General features: G+C 45.4%; 1 protein-coding gene across 1 annotated transcript in view; it reads right to left on the bottom strand.

Annotated features, from left to right (window-relative positions):
* Window positions 1–2,665: 2,665 nt before the first annotated feature.
* Window positions 2,666–17,904, bottom strand: part of HEATR6 (HEAT repeat containing 6) — a 140,370-nt gene continuing 125,131 nt past the window's right edge. Inside the window, exons 16-21 of the mRNA XM_075335842.1 lie at window positions 15,563–15,697; window positions 11,731–11,853; window positions 10,334–10,458; window positions 7,756–7,852; window positions 5,296–5,500; window positions 2,666–3,925 (exon numbers count right to left, since the gene is read on the bottom strand). Of these exons, the coding sequence (XP_075191957.1) occupies window positions 3,390–3,925; window positions 5,296–5,500; window positions 7,756–7,852; window positions 10,334–10,458; window positions 11,731–11,853; window positions 15,563–15,697 (1,221 nt within the window). The 3' untranslated portion in view covers window positions 2,666–3,389. The remainder of the gene's footprint in view (window positions 3,926–5,295; window positions 5,501–7,755; window positions 7,853–10,333; window positions 10,459–11,730; window positions 11,854–15,562; window positions 15,698–17,904) is intronic.

The raw sequence follows: 17,904 nt of genomic DNA, 5'->3' as shown, positions 1-17,904 counted from the left end.
TGTTCTGAAGAAACGAGTCGGAGGACGAGAGCTGAACTCTATCCTGTAACCGTGAGACAGAATGTCTCTCACCCATCGGTCTTGGACATGTGGCCACCAGGCGTCGCAAAAGCGGGAGAGCCTGCCACCGACCGAGGATGCGGTTCGGGGAGGCCGAAAGTCATGAGGCCGCCTTGGAGGCAGTGCCTCCGGCGGTTTTTTGGGGGCGTGACTTAGACCGCCACGCATAAGAGTTCCTCTGGCCCTTCTCTGGCCTGTTGGACGAGGAGGATTGGGACTTGGCTGAGGGCCGAAAGGACCGAAACCTCGGTTGTATTTTCCGTTGCTGAGGTCTCTTCGGTTTGGACTGGGGTAAGGACGAGTCCTTTCCCTTGGATTCCTTAATAATTTCATCCAATCGTTCGCCAAACAATCGGTCGCCAGAAAACGGCAAACCGGTTAAGAACTTCTTGGAAGCAGAGTCTGCCTTCCATTCGCGTAGCCACATGGCCCTGCGGACTGCCACCGAATTAGCGGATGCTACCGCTGTACGGCTAGCAGAGTCCAGGACGGCGTTCATGGCGTAGGACGAAAAAGCCGACGCCTGAGAAGTCAAAGACGCAACTTGCGGAGCAGAGGTACGTGTGACCGCATTAATCTCAGACAGACAAGCTGAGATAGCTTGGAGTGCCCACACGGCTGCAAAGGCCGGGGCAAAAGACGCGCCTGTGGCTTCATAGATGGATTTCACCAGGAGCTCTATCTGCCTGTCAGTGGCATCCTTGAGCGATGAGCCATCTGCAACTGATACTACAGATCTAGCCGCCAGTCTAGAGACTGGAGGATCCACCTTGGGACATTGAGCCCAACCCTTAACTACGTCAGAGGGGAAGGGGTAACGTGTGTCATTAAGGCGCTTAGTAAAGCGCTTGTCCGGAAATGCTCTGTGCTTCTGGACAGCATCTCTGAAGTTAGAGTGATCGAAAAACGCACTCAGTGTACGTTTGGGAAACCTAAACTGGTGTTTCTCCTGCTGCGAAGCCGACTCCTCTATAGGTGGAGTTGGGGGAGAAAGATCTAGCACCTGGTTGATGGACGCTATAAGGTCATTTACTATGGCGTCCCCTTCAGGTGTATCACGATTGAGAGCAACGTCAGGGTCAGAGCCCTGAGCTGCGACGTCCGACTCATCCTCCAGAGAGTCCTCAAGCTGAGACCCCGAGCAGCGTGAGGAAGTCGGGGAAGATTCCCAGCGAGCCCGCTTAGCCGGTCTGGGACTGTGGTCCGTGCCGGAGTCCTCCACGTGAGACCTAGGGGCCACCCCGGGAGCACGCTGCGGCGCAGACCGAGAGGGGCCTGGAGGCGATGATCCAACAGTGCCCGGGGCCTGTGTAAGGACCGGTCTGGACTGCAAGGCTTCTAGTAGCTTGGCAGACCATTTGTCCATAGACTGAGCCATGGATTGTGAAAGCGACTCAGAGAGTTTCTCAGCAAAAACTGCAAACTCTGTCCCTGCCGCCTGGACAGGGGAAGCAGGAGGGTCTGCCTGAGCCGAGGGGCCCACTAGTGACCGAGGCTCCGGCTGAGCAAGTGCAACAGGGGTCGAGCATTGCTCACAGTGAGGGTAGGTGGAACCTGCAGGTAACATAGCCGCACAAGAGGTACAGGTTGCAAAAAAACCCCTTTGCCTTAGCGCCCTTGCTCCTTGTGGACGACATGCTGTATATATATACTCCGGCACCCTAGGGGGACCAGCACCGGGTGACCGGTGTGGCTTACCGACCGCCCAAAGCGGTGTGTGTCCACCAGATTCCCTGCCTTAGGTCTCCCAGAGCTGCAGAGCTCGTTCCTGAAATCCTCCACCGGCAGAATGTGTGTAAAAATGGCTGCCGGAGCTCTCAGGGGAGGAGGGAGCCGTGGGCGGCGACTAGTAAAGTGCGGGAATCTGGTGCCCCACAGTGATCAGTGAGGGGGGGGGGAGGAAACCTAAAGTATGCTCCAGCCCTCACTGCTGACGTCAGGTCGACCGTCCCGCCCTTACCCCTGACTGGCAGGCCCGGGGGCGGGAGTTATGGTACTAGGCCGCAATGAAGCCGGGGACTAAATTTAATACCGCGGCCGACAAACAGGCGCGGTCGGCGCGGAAGTCCCGGTCGTCACAAAACCAGCAGCTGCTGCAGCGTCTGTGAAACAAGCGCTCCATGCACCGTCCCCATGGGGACACAGAGTACCTTTAGATGCAGGGCCCTGTCCCTGAGGATACAAAGACTCCTGTCCGGCAGATTCCCACAGGGGCTGCGGAGGGAGCCCGGTCCCAGTGAATGGATGACCGGTTAGGATCCCACTTCTCCCAGAGCCTCTAAGGGATGGTGAAGGAAAACGGCATGTGGCTCCAGCCTCTGTACCCGCAATGGGTACCTCAACCTTAACAGCACCGCCGACTTAGTGGGGTGAGAAGGGAGCATGCCGGGGGCCCTGTGGGGGCCCTCTTTTCTTCCAACCGATAAAATCAGCAGCTGCTGCTGACTAAAATGGGAGCATGAGTGGATGTGTGCCTCCTTCCACACAAAGCATAAAAACTGAGGAGCCCGTGATGCACGGGAGGGTGTATAGGCAGAGGGGAGGGGTTACACTTTTTTAAAGTGTAATACTTTGTGTGGCCTCCGGAGGCAGAAGCTATACACCCAATTGTCTGGGTCTCCCAATGGAGCGACAAAGAAAAAAAAGGTAAAAGATGACTAATTTAAAAGGAGGTTTCCACGTTTCAGCTCAATTTCTGTAGTCTGTCAGGATTCACAAATCTGCAGTCATAGACTGTGTGCATTATACACACTGTCAAGATTGCCATCTATTGCCAGATCAAGTGATCACAGAGTTCAGAAATTTAGCTGAATCCCAAAAAAAACCTAAAATTTATGAACAAACAAGATTTATTGGGCCTTATACAGTCAGTATTATAGTTTCGGTAAAAATGTTGCCGAAAGCAACCAGTTTCTTTTATTTTTGTAAACTATAAGCAAACAATACTCAGCATTTTTGCGATAGTATTGACATGTATAGCTCATGGCATGGGCTACATTCATTTTGTATATAAATGTAAGAAGGTTTCTCATATTTTAAGAAAAGTATATAATTTGTAAAAAAAATACTCATCATCCACACTACCATCACAGCTGTGGGCAATGACTGTCCCGTGTCTAGTGTGGAACGCATTTGATGTAGAAAACAAAGATTAGCAGGGCAGTAGAGGATCTAAAAACGTAGAGTACCGACCAATGGTTACTTTTAGTCATTTGCACCTTATACTGAAATGTTGCCTCTAAAAAGTAGGAGCTGATTTTAATGCAGTTCTAAAAAACAGAAATGTAGAATGAGAAGATGCCTTGTGTTCATCTACGGACTTGGTGTGACTAAGCTTTTATTTCCTTCTCACAACTCGTTAAAAGGTCTTCGAAAAAAGTCATTTCAGTGATTTTTTTCGCACCCAATGAGGTTTCCTGTATACTACGTACATGATCCACCGCATGTTTGAGCATCTGATCCCTGTGCTCATAGTCTTCCAGAGTTTCTTCTTCATCTACACCAAACTTTAAATACTGCAGCATGTAATTCTTGATTAGATCTCCTTCTTCTATCAAAGTATTGTGAATGCAGGGCAAGTCTTCCAGGGTCGCCATGGTCAGCATGTGTATCAGTGCCTGGCAGATTTGTGCTCGTAAGCTAGAACAATACTTGAACTCCAAAAAATCTTCGGTGTCCTCACTCTTTTGTAATGCTGTAATCAAAGAATTCCAGATCTTGCTGAATTGTTCCATACTTCCATACTGTTGCCTACTTGAAGGAGTAGATAGTGCCATTGCTGATTTGATCCGGACTTTAAAGTTCTTACAGGATTTGACAACAGTAGTGAGGGCGTTATAAGCATCAGCACTCCAGGTCGCTGTACCTGGAAATCAAAGAACTGTTAGCTTTCGGCATCTCAGGAGAAAGACTATGTATAAATACAAAGACATCACCAAATATTAAATATATTCAATCTATGTAAAAACTACAATGTTTACTTCTAGAGAATAAAAATCTGTTTTGCTCAAGTGAGGGGCCCAAAAGTTGAGAGGTTTTCTAGCTGTGAGGTAGTCATCAGTGTTGGGTCTTGTAAGAGACCTAGAAAGTCAGCCACTTTTGACATTTCATCCCTGGCTTCCAAGGGCAATACTTTTTGTAGTTCTATTATGGACCCAATCTATTAAAATGGGCGTGGGTAACGTCAATGTTGATGACGTGGATGTGTTGGAGTCAGAGGTGGAGTCATTAGGAGGTGAACCCCTCTAAAAGAATCAAAAGTGTCTCACAAGTGGCACGTGCCTCGCCACAAATATTACTCTAGTCAAAGACTGGAGTAAGATTTCTGGTGTAAGGTATGCCACAGCTTGTCGTGAATTAGGAAGAACTGTGGCATCATGTCCCCACCAGGACCCCACTCCTACTCCATCCATTTTAGAAGACTTTTTAAAAGCAATTTCTCCAAAAAATTCTGGCATAATCGTTTTGATGAATCGGGGCCTATGTCAATATACTTGAAGGAGAGCATGTTTTTTTTGCAGGACTAGTTATATTTTTTTTAATCGCTTCCCAACCGGGTTCATTTTATGGCACTCGGTTTAATATGGTGTTACTATATTCTAAGAGCCGTAACTTATAGCTTATCTCTCTGTAATAGAGGGGTGCTGGAGGTAATGTGACTGATTATTTTTAATTCCATATTTTGGGAAGCAGGATGAGCAACAATCTGCAATTCTGGCATTATTTTTACACCATAAAATATTTTTTTTTCTTTACTTTTTTTTTACATACCTTAACACTAGAACTACTGAGGTAGTCATTTTGACTACCTTTCACCATGTATTTCTATATAGGTGTCACAAGTCCAGTAGTTCTAGTGTTAATAAATAAAGAATTATGGTGATTTCAACTATTAGATATATTTTTTTTTACAACCTTTTTTCGTAAATAAGCGTTTATCAAAGGTACAATACACTGCAAAACGTGTTCATTGTGGGTATTGTCCCTGTGTGTATCCTCCCAAGGGGATTTTCCACTTTTTTGAAAAGTGGTTCCCAAAAGCTTTAATACTAGTGAAATAACATTGGGGGTACTTTCCCCTGACTCGGAGCTGGACCTAGGTCACAGCTTCGGTCTCTCACAGCATATGAAGCACCATAATGATATACATGTAGGACACATGTCAAGATAAGACGTTGACAGTCCTAAAACTACTCAGAAACCCCATAAGCTGCATGTTATACGAGTGCTACTCACCAAGCGGCAGAGCTGTGTTTTTGAACACATTACCCAGTGCGTAGCAGGCGTTCCACTTTACTTTCATAGTGCCATCCCCAAGTACTGTTGCAATCAGGGCCTGAATTGAGCTTTCAATGCTCTCACTGAACCTTGGTTTTACAATATGGTACGGCTGCAAAAAATGCAGTAGGTTTCCCAATGCTCGAACAGCGTTGCTTTTCACCTGTAGATAAAGTTCAAAACTTTTTTTTTTCACCTATGATGGAGATCTTTAATCTAGAACATTGCTAACATTTTATTAAGCTAACATTATGAATAATAGTCATTTATCTCCGCATAATTATGGAGACATTCAAAGTCTATTCTAAGCTGCAGCTCCAATATCTAGAGATCGGCTTTACAGTGGCCACATGTTTCATAGCCATCAATAGTCTGAAGCTAATTCATTAACCTCTAAAAGAAGCTTTTAGGTGTGCTTTGTGGCCTGAGCAGGGAGGGGAAGGAGGTACGCTGTGCTAATCATGAGAAGTGGAAAAAGCCAGCAACCATCTTGGTACATACATATAGGTCTAGGTGAGCTGTGATAAAGTATTCTTTTTGTTTATGCTGTGCTAATTGCCTATTGAGATGGCCGCAGCATAATCTACTATAAATATACAGATGTCCATTAAGGACAATATCTGCAAGGAGTTTGTATGTTCTCCCCGTGTTTGTGTGGGTTTCCTCCAGGTTCTCCGGTTTCCTCCCACACTCCAAAAACCTACTGATAGGGAATTTAGATTATGAGCCCCAATGGGGACAGTGTTGCCGGTGTATGTAAAGTGCTATGGAATTAATAGCACTATATAAATGAATAAATATTATATTATATGTTATCCATCATTATCCTCTATAATGATACAGGCAATTTAACAGTGATCCTAACCGAACAAGAAGTATACATCTAATATTAATATAGATTTGGTTATATGGACATTGAGTTGGAAAATCAATCAACAAAATACATTTACAAAATACATTAATCTAAGAACATGATTTAAAAATAATAGGTCGCGTCTTTAAAAAGTACATCTAACCGAGTAACTGAGTACAGCACATGGGAGCAGCAATCATAACGCTATTAACCCCTTCACGACCTTTGACGGATCTATCCGTCATGGAGCATGTGAGGTTAAGCCCCGCTCCCTGCTGCTGGCAGGATGCGGTGATCCACGCACATATCAGCTGTTTTTAACAGCTGACATGTGTGCCTGCATGTTCCAAGTGGAATCGCTTCCACCCGGAACATTTAACCCCTTACATCTCACTGCCAAAGTCTGGCAGTGAGATGTATATGCGTGCGGCCATGATTTTTACTTACCGCCGCCCCCACCGGAAGTCACATGCGCGATCACGTGACTTTCGGTGGTTGCCATGGTAGCACAGGGTCATGTGATGACGCCTGTAGCTAACGACTCACTTCCTTTCAATGCCGGAATACAGCCGGCATTGAAAGTAAAGCACCGTATCTGCAGTTCTAAGCTGTGTAGCTGAGATCTGCAGATAGAGCAGAGCGATCGGATTGCTGATCGCTATAGCCCCCTAGGGGGACTAATAAAATTAAAAAAAAAAGTAAAAAAAAAAGTTTAAAAAAAATAAAAAAAAACAAAAAACCTAAAAGTTCAAATCACCCCCCTTTTGCCCCATTGAAAATTAAAGGGTTAAAAAAATAAAAATATACACATTTGGCATCGCCGCGTTCAGAAATGCCCGATCTATCAAAATATAAAATAAATCTGATCAGTAAACGGCGTAGCGGCAAAAAATTCCAAACGCCAAAATTATGTTTTTTGGTCGCCGCAAATTTTGCGCAAAATTCAATAACAGGCGATCAAAACGTAGCATCTGCGCAAAAATGGTATCATTAGAAACGTCAGCTCGAGACGCAAAAAATAAGCCGTCACTGAGCCATAGATCACGAAAAATTAGAGTGCTACGGGTTTTCGGAAAATGGCGCAAAACGTGCGCCACTTTTATTGGACAAACTTGTGATTTTTATTAACCCTTTAGATACAAGTAAACCTATACATGTTTGGTGTCTACAAACTCGCACTGACCTGAGGCATCACACCCACACATCAGTTTTACCATATAGTGAACACAGTGAATAAAATATCCCAAAAACTATTGTTCGATCACACTTTTTTTGCAATTTTTCTTTGCCGTTTTCCAGTACACTATATGGTAAAACTTATGGTTTATTTTAAAAGTACAAGTCGTCCTGCAAAAAACAAGCCCTCATATGGCAAGATTGATGGAAAAATAAAAAAGTTACGGCTCTCGGAAGAAGGGGAGCAAAAAACAAAAACGCAAGGTGCCCAGGGGCTGAAGGGGTTAAACAGTAGGTTAACCCTATATCTGCAGGTTAACAGTGGTTTTTTGGACATGACAAGTTGCTTTTAACAATTCCTGCTGGACCAAAGGGGGGGGGGGGCATACCTTATCTTTGTCTTTTGATGCCTCAGTTGCTGACCTCAGCATTTTCAGAAGCAACAGGTCTGAAAATTCTTCCTGAAAAGTTTGTCCCATAGACTCCCTGAGGTAAGTAATCACATTTTATTAAAGAAACACAAATACAATGATTGATATTTATATAATGCACTCAACATTGAAATTGCAACACCAAGAAGGAAAAAATGATGGAATTATGGTAATCACAAGATGGATAGACCTGTTGATGCACTAATGATGAAAAATTAGTAACTTTTCAAAACCTCTTGATTTACTGAGTATCAAGAATTAACACCAGGTACATAAATACACATACCTGCTCAATTTGGCATGCCATTAATGAGAATATGTATCTTTGTCTGAAGAATGTTCTGTTGTGCTGAATGCACTTGGGCAAATCACTAAGATCTGTTGCTGGCAATAAAATTTGCAACTGGCAACCGATGATTACGCCCCATATGTGCTTAATAGAAGTAAAGTCCAGAGATGCTGCAGGCCATGGTAGCACATAGGTCATTATGAACTGCTCACAGTAGCAAGTGGCCTGGCGTTGTGGAACTGAAAAATGGCCACGACAAAATCAATGCAACTCTGAGCTACCTGCAATGAAGACTAGAGTGGTCAGGTTACTGTACATTATTCCCTACACCATAATGCTGGAAGAAGGACTGGTGTAACATTGTCTTGTGAAGGCATCTCCATCACATTGCCTACGTGCACTTCAGACTAATCTCCGGCCACGGGAGAAACTCCCCACCACAATTGCAGAAATGACTGCATCCAGAGGATGTGGATACCATAGAACAGTAGATGAGGGAGCCAATGGCTCCTTGACTCATCTCACACCACCTGTGATGTTGAGACTGAGCACACTGCAGGTGCAATGACTTCATTATATGGTGGTTGCTGTGTGGAGCCCAGTCTTCAGGTTGCACAGACCTGAGCAGTGAGCTTGGGAAATGCAGTTGGGTGCGTAGCTTAATTATAAATGTAAGTACTTGATGGGGCATCACACTGAGTGGTGAGTAGGCTGTGGAGATCATCATACTGAGTGAGGGGCTCTGGAGGCGATCATACTGAGTGAGGGGCTGTGGGAGCCATCATACTGTGTGAAGAGCAGTGGGAGCCATCATACTGTGTGAAGAGCAGTGGGAGCCATCATGCTGTGTGAAGAGCAGTGGAAGCCATCATGCTGTGTGAAGAGCAGTGGAAGCCATCATGCTGTGTGAAGAGCAGTGGGAGCCATCATACTGTGTGAAGAGCAGTGGGAGCCATCATACTGTGTGAAGAGCAGTGGGAGCCATCATACTGTGTGAAGAGCAGTGGGAGCCATCATGCTGTGTGAAGAGCAGTGGAAGCCATCATACTGTGTGAAGAGCAGTGGAAGCCATCATACTGTGTGAAGAGCAGTGGAAGCCATCATACTGTGTGAAGAGCAGTGGAAGCCGTCATACTGTGTGAAGAGCAGTGGAAGCCGTCATACTGTGTGAAGAGCAGTGGAAGCCATCATACTGTGTGAAGAGCAGTGGAAGCCATCATACTGTGTGAAGAGCAGTGGAAGCCATCATACTGTGTGAAGAGCAGTGGAAGCCGTCATACTGTGTGAAGAGCAGTGGGAGCCATCATGCTGTGTGAAGAGCAGTGGAAGCCATCATACTGTGTGAAGAGCAGTGGAAGCCATCATACTGTGTGAAGAGCAGTGGAAGCCGTCATACTGTGTGAAGAGCAGTGGGAGCCATCATGCTGTGTGAAGAGCAGTGGAAGCCATCATACTGTGTGAAGAGCAGTGGAAGCCATCATACTGTGTGAAGAGCAGTGGAAGCCGTCATACTGTGTGAAGAGCAGTGGGAGCCATCATGCTGTGTGAAGAGCAGTGGAAGCCATCATACTGTGTGAAGAGCAGTGGAAGCCGTCATACTGTGTGAAGAGCAGTGGGAGCCATCATGCTGTGTGAAGAGCAGTGGAAGTCATCATATTAATTGGGTTGTGGGCTGAGGGCCAACATACAGAGTGAGGGGTTGTGTGGGCACTATGCTGAATAAGAGTGTTGATATGCGGTGAATGGAACAGCATCAGGTGGACGTCTGGCTCGTAGCCCGATGTCATGCAAATGGCAGCTGATTGTTTATGTAGGCACAGTTTGATGCTTTAAGCTTGGTATGTGATGGCTAATAGAACTTGAAGTACAGAATGGATCAATCATGGAACCAGTGGTATAGCCACTTCTCCAAAGTGTCTGAAGAGCCATTTTCAGCACAACAACGCAAGGCTGAAATGTTGCTCGTGCTACTGTGAGCAGCATGCTTAGCCTAAATGTGCTACCGTGCCATGTATCACCTATGTACTTGTCTCCCATCAAGCACATATGAGATGTCATTTGTCAGAAATAAGCTCATAATAGCATGTCAAGGCGTGCAAGTGCGTTAGTCTGCGTGTAATGCTCACATGTTATACTAAATAGAGATGTTTTGAAAACATTTATTTTTTTCATTTTTTCATCATTTGCATACAATTAACAAGTTTATCCATCCTGGGATTTAAATGTTGCGAAGTGTATAATACCTACATATTAACGATTAATGTGTCCGTCAGATTGCCTAGTGACCAAGCAGCTTTGGCACGCACATTTGGGGATTTGTCAGTGAGAGACATCAAAATAGCATTTGCTGTATCCGCTACAAACATGACATCCTACAAAAAATAAAATAAATAAATCAAAACACATTAATATAGTAAAGATACCATTATTTTTGTGTTTGTTTTTCTAAAAATCTTATCTTTGTTCTGAATTATTTTATTGCATGATTCATCTACATGGAATAGTGCGGAGTAACGGGCAGATATGTGGAAGTAGACATGCTGAAAGCGTCTGTGGGTGATGGACTTCATCATAAAACTGAAAGGCAAAAAGTAGATTATGGGTACTGACTAGAGTTGAGAGGATCGGCTATAATCCCGGTCCGACGGATCCGGATGACGCCGAAGTCCGGATCCGATATCCGCGGCTATGTAAATCAATGGGGAGTCGGATCGAGAGAGATCGAGAGAGAGAGAGAGAGGAGATAGAGGAGAGAGAAAAAAACACAGATCCGGATCGTGCACCCCGGATCCCGGGTCCTGGTCGGACTCTGATCGGAACCTCGAACCGTGCGGATCCGGATTTTTCAGATCCGGGTCCGCTCAACACTAGTACTGACCATAAAAGTTTCTCATTAGTCTTCATTGGGGGAGACCCAGAACCATGAGATAGTCTGCTGCCACCTGGAGGCTGACACGAATATTACAAGAACTAAAATTGGCTCCTCACCAGCAGAATGTATCTTGTCTGCTAACATCCGGGCCTCCTCAGTTTAGTGAGAAATCAGTAGGAGAAGAAATAAAATAATTAAAGTATAAAAGAAAAGATAATTATAATACACCATCAAGAGAAGAACAACGTAAATACATGCCCAACTGGGCGTATTTGTGGTCACCACAAAGACGCAGCCGAAAAAAAACTGCAATGTGTAAACAGCAAAAATAAAATCTCAGACTTTGCTGGGGAAGGAAAGTCATGCAGTTTTGAGACCAAAACTGCACCCAAAAAAACGCGCAAAAATGCGGCAAAAAACGCAGCATGTGCACATAGCAGTAGTCTGCTGGGGAGGAGCCAATTTTAGTTCTATACAATATTGCGGTCAGGCTCTAATGCAGGGTGTCGATTCATATTGAATTGATGATGCCCTACAACGTTGTAATTTACTTTTTTTCTCTATCTCGTTCTGTTTTTGAGATAAAAATGCTAACTCCGTTGGTTTTCCACCAGGTGGCGCTATAGGTGGTTTCATTGCGTAGCGCATGGCTACTTTACTATACCTAGACACCACTTCTATGCCTATAGCTGCCGCCGTTCTCAAGTTATTGGCGGTGGACAGGATATGGGTGTACACACTGTATATAGAAACCACAATGACAAAGACTAACCTGTCGAAGACATGGAAATAGGATGTATACGCCAAGACCTCGGGCAGCTGCAGCCTTTACTAGCGGATTTTCACTGTGATTCAGACCAAGCAGCAGTGTTATACATAGTATTTGACGATTATTCTGCAATTATAAAAATATAAATAATCATTAAAAAATAAAAAAATCCTACAGTGAAAATGTCTTCTGGAAGATTTTTTTTCCCTACCTGTTTTGGCAAACTTCTCTTTTAGCAAATTCCACATTACAAATTTTGGTCATTTTTGGTCATACTGAGGATTTTAAGCGATTTCACCACTCAAAAAATTATAAATCGCAAATTGGACTTATGGCAAATTTACAAGATATGAGGATTGGGACAATCTTCTTAAAGGGAATTTGTGAGCAGGTTTTTGATATGTAGATATGTAATTTGACATCAGCATGATGTATGGACAGTGGGGTGCAGCAGTTGTGATAGCAAAACACCGTTTTCTCTGCTGCACATCTAGCAGTGCTCTGAATGCTGAGCGGTGTATAACCCTGCCTATACCACTGATTGGAAGCTTTCTGTGAACACTGTATATTGACAAAAATCTACTAATCATTAACATGGGCGTTGTTAGATCAAAAGGTCTAATTCACATAATCCTCTAGTGATAACCTTCTACTTATACTGAGGCCATACCTATAAAATCAGTGTTGTAAAGGCCCAGTCACACTAAACAACTTACCAGCGATCCCAACAACGATACAACCTGATAGGGATCGCTGGTAAGTTGCTAGGAGGTCGCTGGTGAGATGTCACACTAAGCGACGCTCCAGCGATCCCACCAGCAACCTGACCTGGCAGGGATCGCTGGAGCGTCGCTACATGTGGAAGCATGCTGCGCTTGGTAACTAAGGTAAATATCGGGTAACCAACCCGATATTTACCTTGGTTACCAGCGCACTCCTAGCCACAGTACACATGGGGTTAAATTACCCGATGTGTACTGCAGCTACACGTGCAGAGAGCAGGGAGCCGCGCACACTGCTTAGCGCTGGCTCCCTGCTCTCCTAGCTACAGTACACATGGGGTTAATTACCCGATGTGTACTGCAGCTACATGTGCACAGAGCAGGAGCCGGCACTGACAGCTGAGAGCGGAGGAGGCTGGTAAAGGTAAATATCGGGTAACCAAGGTAAGGGTTTCTTGGTTACCCGATATTTACCGTGGTTACCAGCGTCTGCAGATGCCGGCTCCTGCTGCCTGCACATTCAGTTGTTGCTCTGTCGCTGTCACACACAGCGATGTGTGCTTCACAGCAGGAGAGCAACGACTAAAAAATGGCCCAGGACATTCAGCAACAACCAACGACCTCCCAGCAGGGGCCAGGTTGTTGCTGGATGTCACACTAAGCAACATCGCTAGCAAGTTGTGCCTCAGCAGCGATGTTGCTAGCGATGTTGCTTAGTGTGACGGTACCTTAAGGGACACCTTGCTGGAATCAAGGTCTCATCCCCTACATCGTGCAGCTCTCAGATTACATAGCAAAAACCTGCATACAGATTACCTTTGCATGAATAACATGATCTTAAGGTAGTGTCACACACAGCGACGGCGACAACGATGTCGCTGCTACGTCACCATTTTCTGTGACGTAGCAGCGACGTCCCGTCGCTGTCGCTGTGTGTGACATCCAGCAACGAGCTGGCCCCTGCTGTGAGGTCGCCGCTCGTTGCTGAATGTCCTGCTTCATTTTTTGCTTGTCGCTCTCCCGCTGTGAAGCACACATCGCTGTGTGTGACAGCGAGAGAGCGACGAACTGAAGCGAGCAGGGAGCCGGCTTCTGGCAGCCTGCGGTAAGCTATAACCACGGTAAACATCGAGTAACCAAGAAGCCCTTTCCTTGGTTACCCGATATTTACATTAGTTACTAGCACCGCGCTCTCACGCTGCCAGTGCCGGCTCCCTGCACACGTAGCTGGAGTACACATCGGGTTAATTACCCGATGTGTACTCCAGCTACGTGAGCAGGGAGCCAGCACTGGCAGCGTGAGAGCACACCGCTTAGCGCTGGCTCCCTGCACACGTAGCCGGAGTACACATCGGGTAATTAACCTAGGAGAGCAGGGAGCCAGCGCTAAGCGTGTGCGCTGGTAACCAAGGTAAATATCGGGTAATGGTTACCCGATATTTACCTTAGTTACCAAGTGCAGAATGGCTTCCACAGCAACGCGTGCCGTTATGATCGCTGCTGCGTCTGCTGTGTTTGACAGCTAAGCAGCGATCATAACAGCGACTTACTAGGTCGCTGTTGCGTCACAGAAAATGGTGACGTAACAGTGACGTCGTTGTCGCTGTCGCTATGTGTGAACCCAGCTTTACAGTGGTAACTATCATACACTATCAATAATCACAACTTTAAAAGGACTCTGTTGATTCATGCTGCCCAAAACATGATTGTAGCCGTGCTTTGATTCATTATGCCAGTGATATAAGCTGGCCATAATTTCAGTTTAAAAGCTCTCATCTCAACTTGAATCCTTTCACTTATTCATTTACTCTAAACAGAGTAAAGATGCATTTACACTAACCAATTATCATAAATGAGTGTTGCTAGAAAACTTCACATCCCGATAATCAGAAAGTGTAAAAGGGTTACCAAACACCCAACAAATGAGGGGAACAAAATGTAGCTCATGGGTGAATTAGCTTTTAAGCTTACTGATAAACCATTGTTCTCGGCAGCACATCTTCCTGTTAAGAAGGACATGTGCTCCTGAGAACAATGACCGTCTATGTGCGTAGAACGACCTATCACGGATTGTTCTGTGCGGAACTCCAGTTGTTTAACACAATCATGTAGTGTAACTACAACTTTAGTATGGTGGTCAGCGGACAGATATCGATATCCAAGGGTTGGTTCCATCTGACATTTCAGACAATTATTGAATATTGAAAGTATGTGTCATAAATATCTAATACGATCTGGCTCTGCTTATAGGGAGACCACCAATCAAGAAGGTAGAGGTACTCTTCTCATGTGTTTGCGTCCAGAAATGAAGATCCCATGCATTCAGCTCTCTATATTGTACTATATGATAGATGCTAAAATAGTTGAGTCTTTCCCCTTCTCCCATAAACTACAAGGAATATAGAAGCATTCATGCATGGTCTTTCATTACCACCTCTACTCCATTCTGTGCTAGAGGAGTCGGGCTCATTCTGCGAAAATATGGCTGGCTCAAAAAAGACCACATAGCACACAAATTGTAATTACCCACCCCTATGGAACCAAGCACCGCTTGTCTTCTCCATGACATTGAAAAGATATGTGAACAGATGGTTAAGGGCTGTACAGAAGAGGACTGTGGGTGGCATGTGGCCCCAGGCTGCAGGTTTTGCACCCCTGGTCTATAGCATTAATACAGCAGTTCTAAAAATATAATTATATATAATATTCACATTGAGTACTGAGGAGTAATTTGTGTAGTCTTAGAGCCATGAAATCTCTTGCTAACCAGTGGGATCTCATGTTCTCTCAATTTATACTGCCATTAGAGGTGGCAGGAAGATGGTGGGCATGATGCTATAAGGCTTCTTTAAAGAAATAGGTCCTCAATACATACCTCAGCACTGTTGCTCCACAACAATCCACTAAAAAATGCTTTTGATCCCTTCTGTAATTTTAAGTGGCAAATGTGTTACATTTGTCAGAATGGGCACAAACACAACTTCTGCATTTTTGAGAAACCAGCATAAAATGAGTAAAAACAGATTATCAGCTTGTAGACATTATAACACAACTAGTTGTTTTATGGAAATGTAAGACACAGTACAACGAAAAAATAAAAGTATATCGCTTACTGGTAAACTGGTAAACGCCTCTGGCAAAACAGATGAAAGGGCATCACAAGCGCTGGTCTGAAGAGTGGGATGCAGCTCATTCTGTAACGCTCCAGGCAAAGGACCACTCAAGATCATGTTCCAAAACGCTACGGCCTGTTTAACAGAAAAGATAAGTTAGGATATATCTAATATGATGAATGATTGTACATCTATAAAGAAGTACTATAAACAATATGAAGCATCAGTTATCTCAGAGACCTGTTCCAGGCCCCCGCTGCCATGCCATTTACACTACAAGTGCGCCTCGCCTAGCACCAATGTCTTCATGTGAATCCAATCTTGCATTCCTAGAATTACAGAATTGGATTGGCTCAAAAGGAACATTAGAAGAATTATGTATATAGAAATAAATTCCTATATGTAAAAAACCTGCGCTGAACCAAAAACCATCTATATTTTGATTATGATTAGTATTTTATTTTCCACTCACAAAATAAAAATATTAATGAATAGTAAGTTACAAGAAAAGCGTATATAAACGATAATAGGACACAAATTTGTACATTCAAACACTATAAAAGACTTGTGCATGTGGAGCCCCGGCCGGCGGCTACCATCTACCTAAAAATAGAAATAAAAGATAGAAATACCGTATTTTTCGGACTATAAGACGCACCGGACTATAAGACGCACCCTGGTTTTAGAGGAGGAAAATGGGAAAATAAAACTTTAAGCAAAAAATGTGGTCATGACACACTGTTATGGGGCGAGGATCTGCTGCTGACACTGTTATGGGGGTAATGTCCCCAAATTCTCTACTAAGGTACCCCATCCTGGTAATGATCCTCCTGCCTTGTATATGATCCTGCTATAAACCCCCATCCAGCCTGTTCACATACCCCCCCCATCCAGCCTGTTCACATACCCCCCCCATCCAGCCTGTTCACATACCCCCCCCATCCAGCCTGTTCACATACCCCCCCCCCCCATCCAGCCTGTTCACATACCCCCCCCCATCCAGCCTGTTCACATACCCCCCCCCATCCAGCCTGTTCACATACCCCCCCCATCCAGCCTGTTCACATACCCCCCCCCCATCCAGCCTGTTCACATACCCCCCCATCCAGCCTGTTCACATACCCCCCCCCCATCCAGCCTGTTCACATACCCCCCCCCCCCATCCAGCCTGTTCACATACCCCCCCCCAATCCAGCCTGTTCACATACCCCCCCCCCATCCAGCCTGTTCACATACCCCCCCCCCCCCCATCCAGCCTGTTCACATACCCCCCCCCCCCCCCATCCAGCCTGTTCACATACTCCCATCCTGCTATATGCCCCCATCGTGCTCATATACCATCCTGGTATATGGCCTGTATCCTATAGCACAGAGAAAAAAATAAAAACGTTTATACTCACCTTTTCCTCACTCCCTGCAGCACCGATCATATCTTCCTCTCTGGCACGCTGACTGTGTGTGTGGAGCCGTTCCCCTGCAGCACACGATGTCTTCCTGTCTGTGCCGATCAGCTGACCAGCTCGGCACAGATCAGCTGACCGGCACAGATCAGCTGACCGGCACAGACAGGAAGACATCGCGTGCAGCAGGGGGGCGGCTCCACACACGGGGACGGGTGAGTGTACTGATTCACTGCACCCCGCGCTGGTAATGACGCGCGGGGGGCAGTGAATACAGCCGCACATGATCACTCCAGGCTGTAATTGCCAGGGGTGATCATGCTATGCGCGCGTCCCCGCTCGTCCTCCCGTCCACCTGTCAGCGCCGGCTTCTGCACTGAGAGATGGGCGGGAGGATGGGCGTGCATATGTAATGAGCGGGCCCACGTGGTCACGGCAGGCGCTGCTGCTGCCTGCTCGTGCCCCCGATGACCTGCAGCACCCTCATTCCCGGCCGCAGCCCTATAGTCAGACCATAAGACGCACCCCCAACTTTCCCCCAACATTTGGGGGGAAAAAAGTGCGTCTTATGGTCCGAAAAATACGGTACTTGTTTGTAATTTGTATTTAGAGAAAGGGTTATAAATGTACCACAAGTAGAAGGATAAATAAATAAGTCAATCCAGGGAATTCCAGGAGGTTCACAAGAATAAACTCAGTTCTGAAAAGTATATAGGTTGTTATACTGCAGTTCCACGGAAACCTTCAGGTATTACTATGAACCATGCGCTCCACATAAGCCACACTTTTCTTGGTGGATTTGAATTTTCCCGCACTCCTAGCGTGTTACCGCTACGGACATTTACAGGAGCATAGCAGGTTTCGTTAATCAATCACCATTCTGAGGTTTCCAGAGGAAAATGCAGTCTCTGCGCTATGGATTTCTTTAGTACCTGAGCACGG

Source organism: Anomaloglossus baeobatrachus, chromosome 2 (genome assembly GCF_048569485.1).
Source record: "Anomaloglossus baeobatrachus isolate aAnoBae1 chromosome 2, aAnoBae1.hap1, whole genome shotgun sequence".
In the NCBI taxonomy this organism is placed as follows: Eukaryota; Metazoa; Chordata; class Amphibia; order Anura; family Aromobatidae; genus Anomaloglossus; species Anomaloglossus baeobatrachus.
This window is presented reverse-complemented; position numbering and strand designations above follow the sequence as displayed.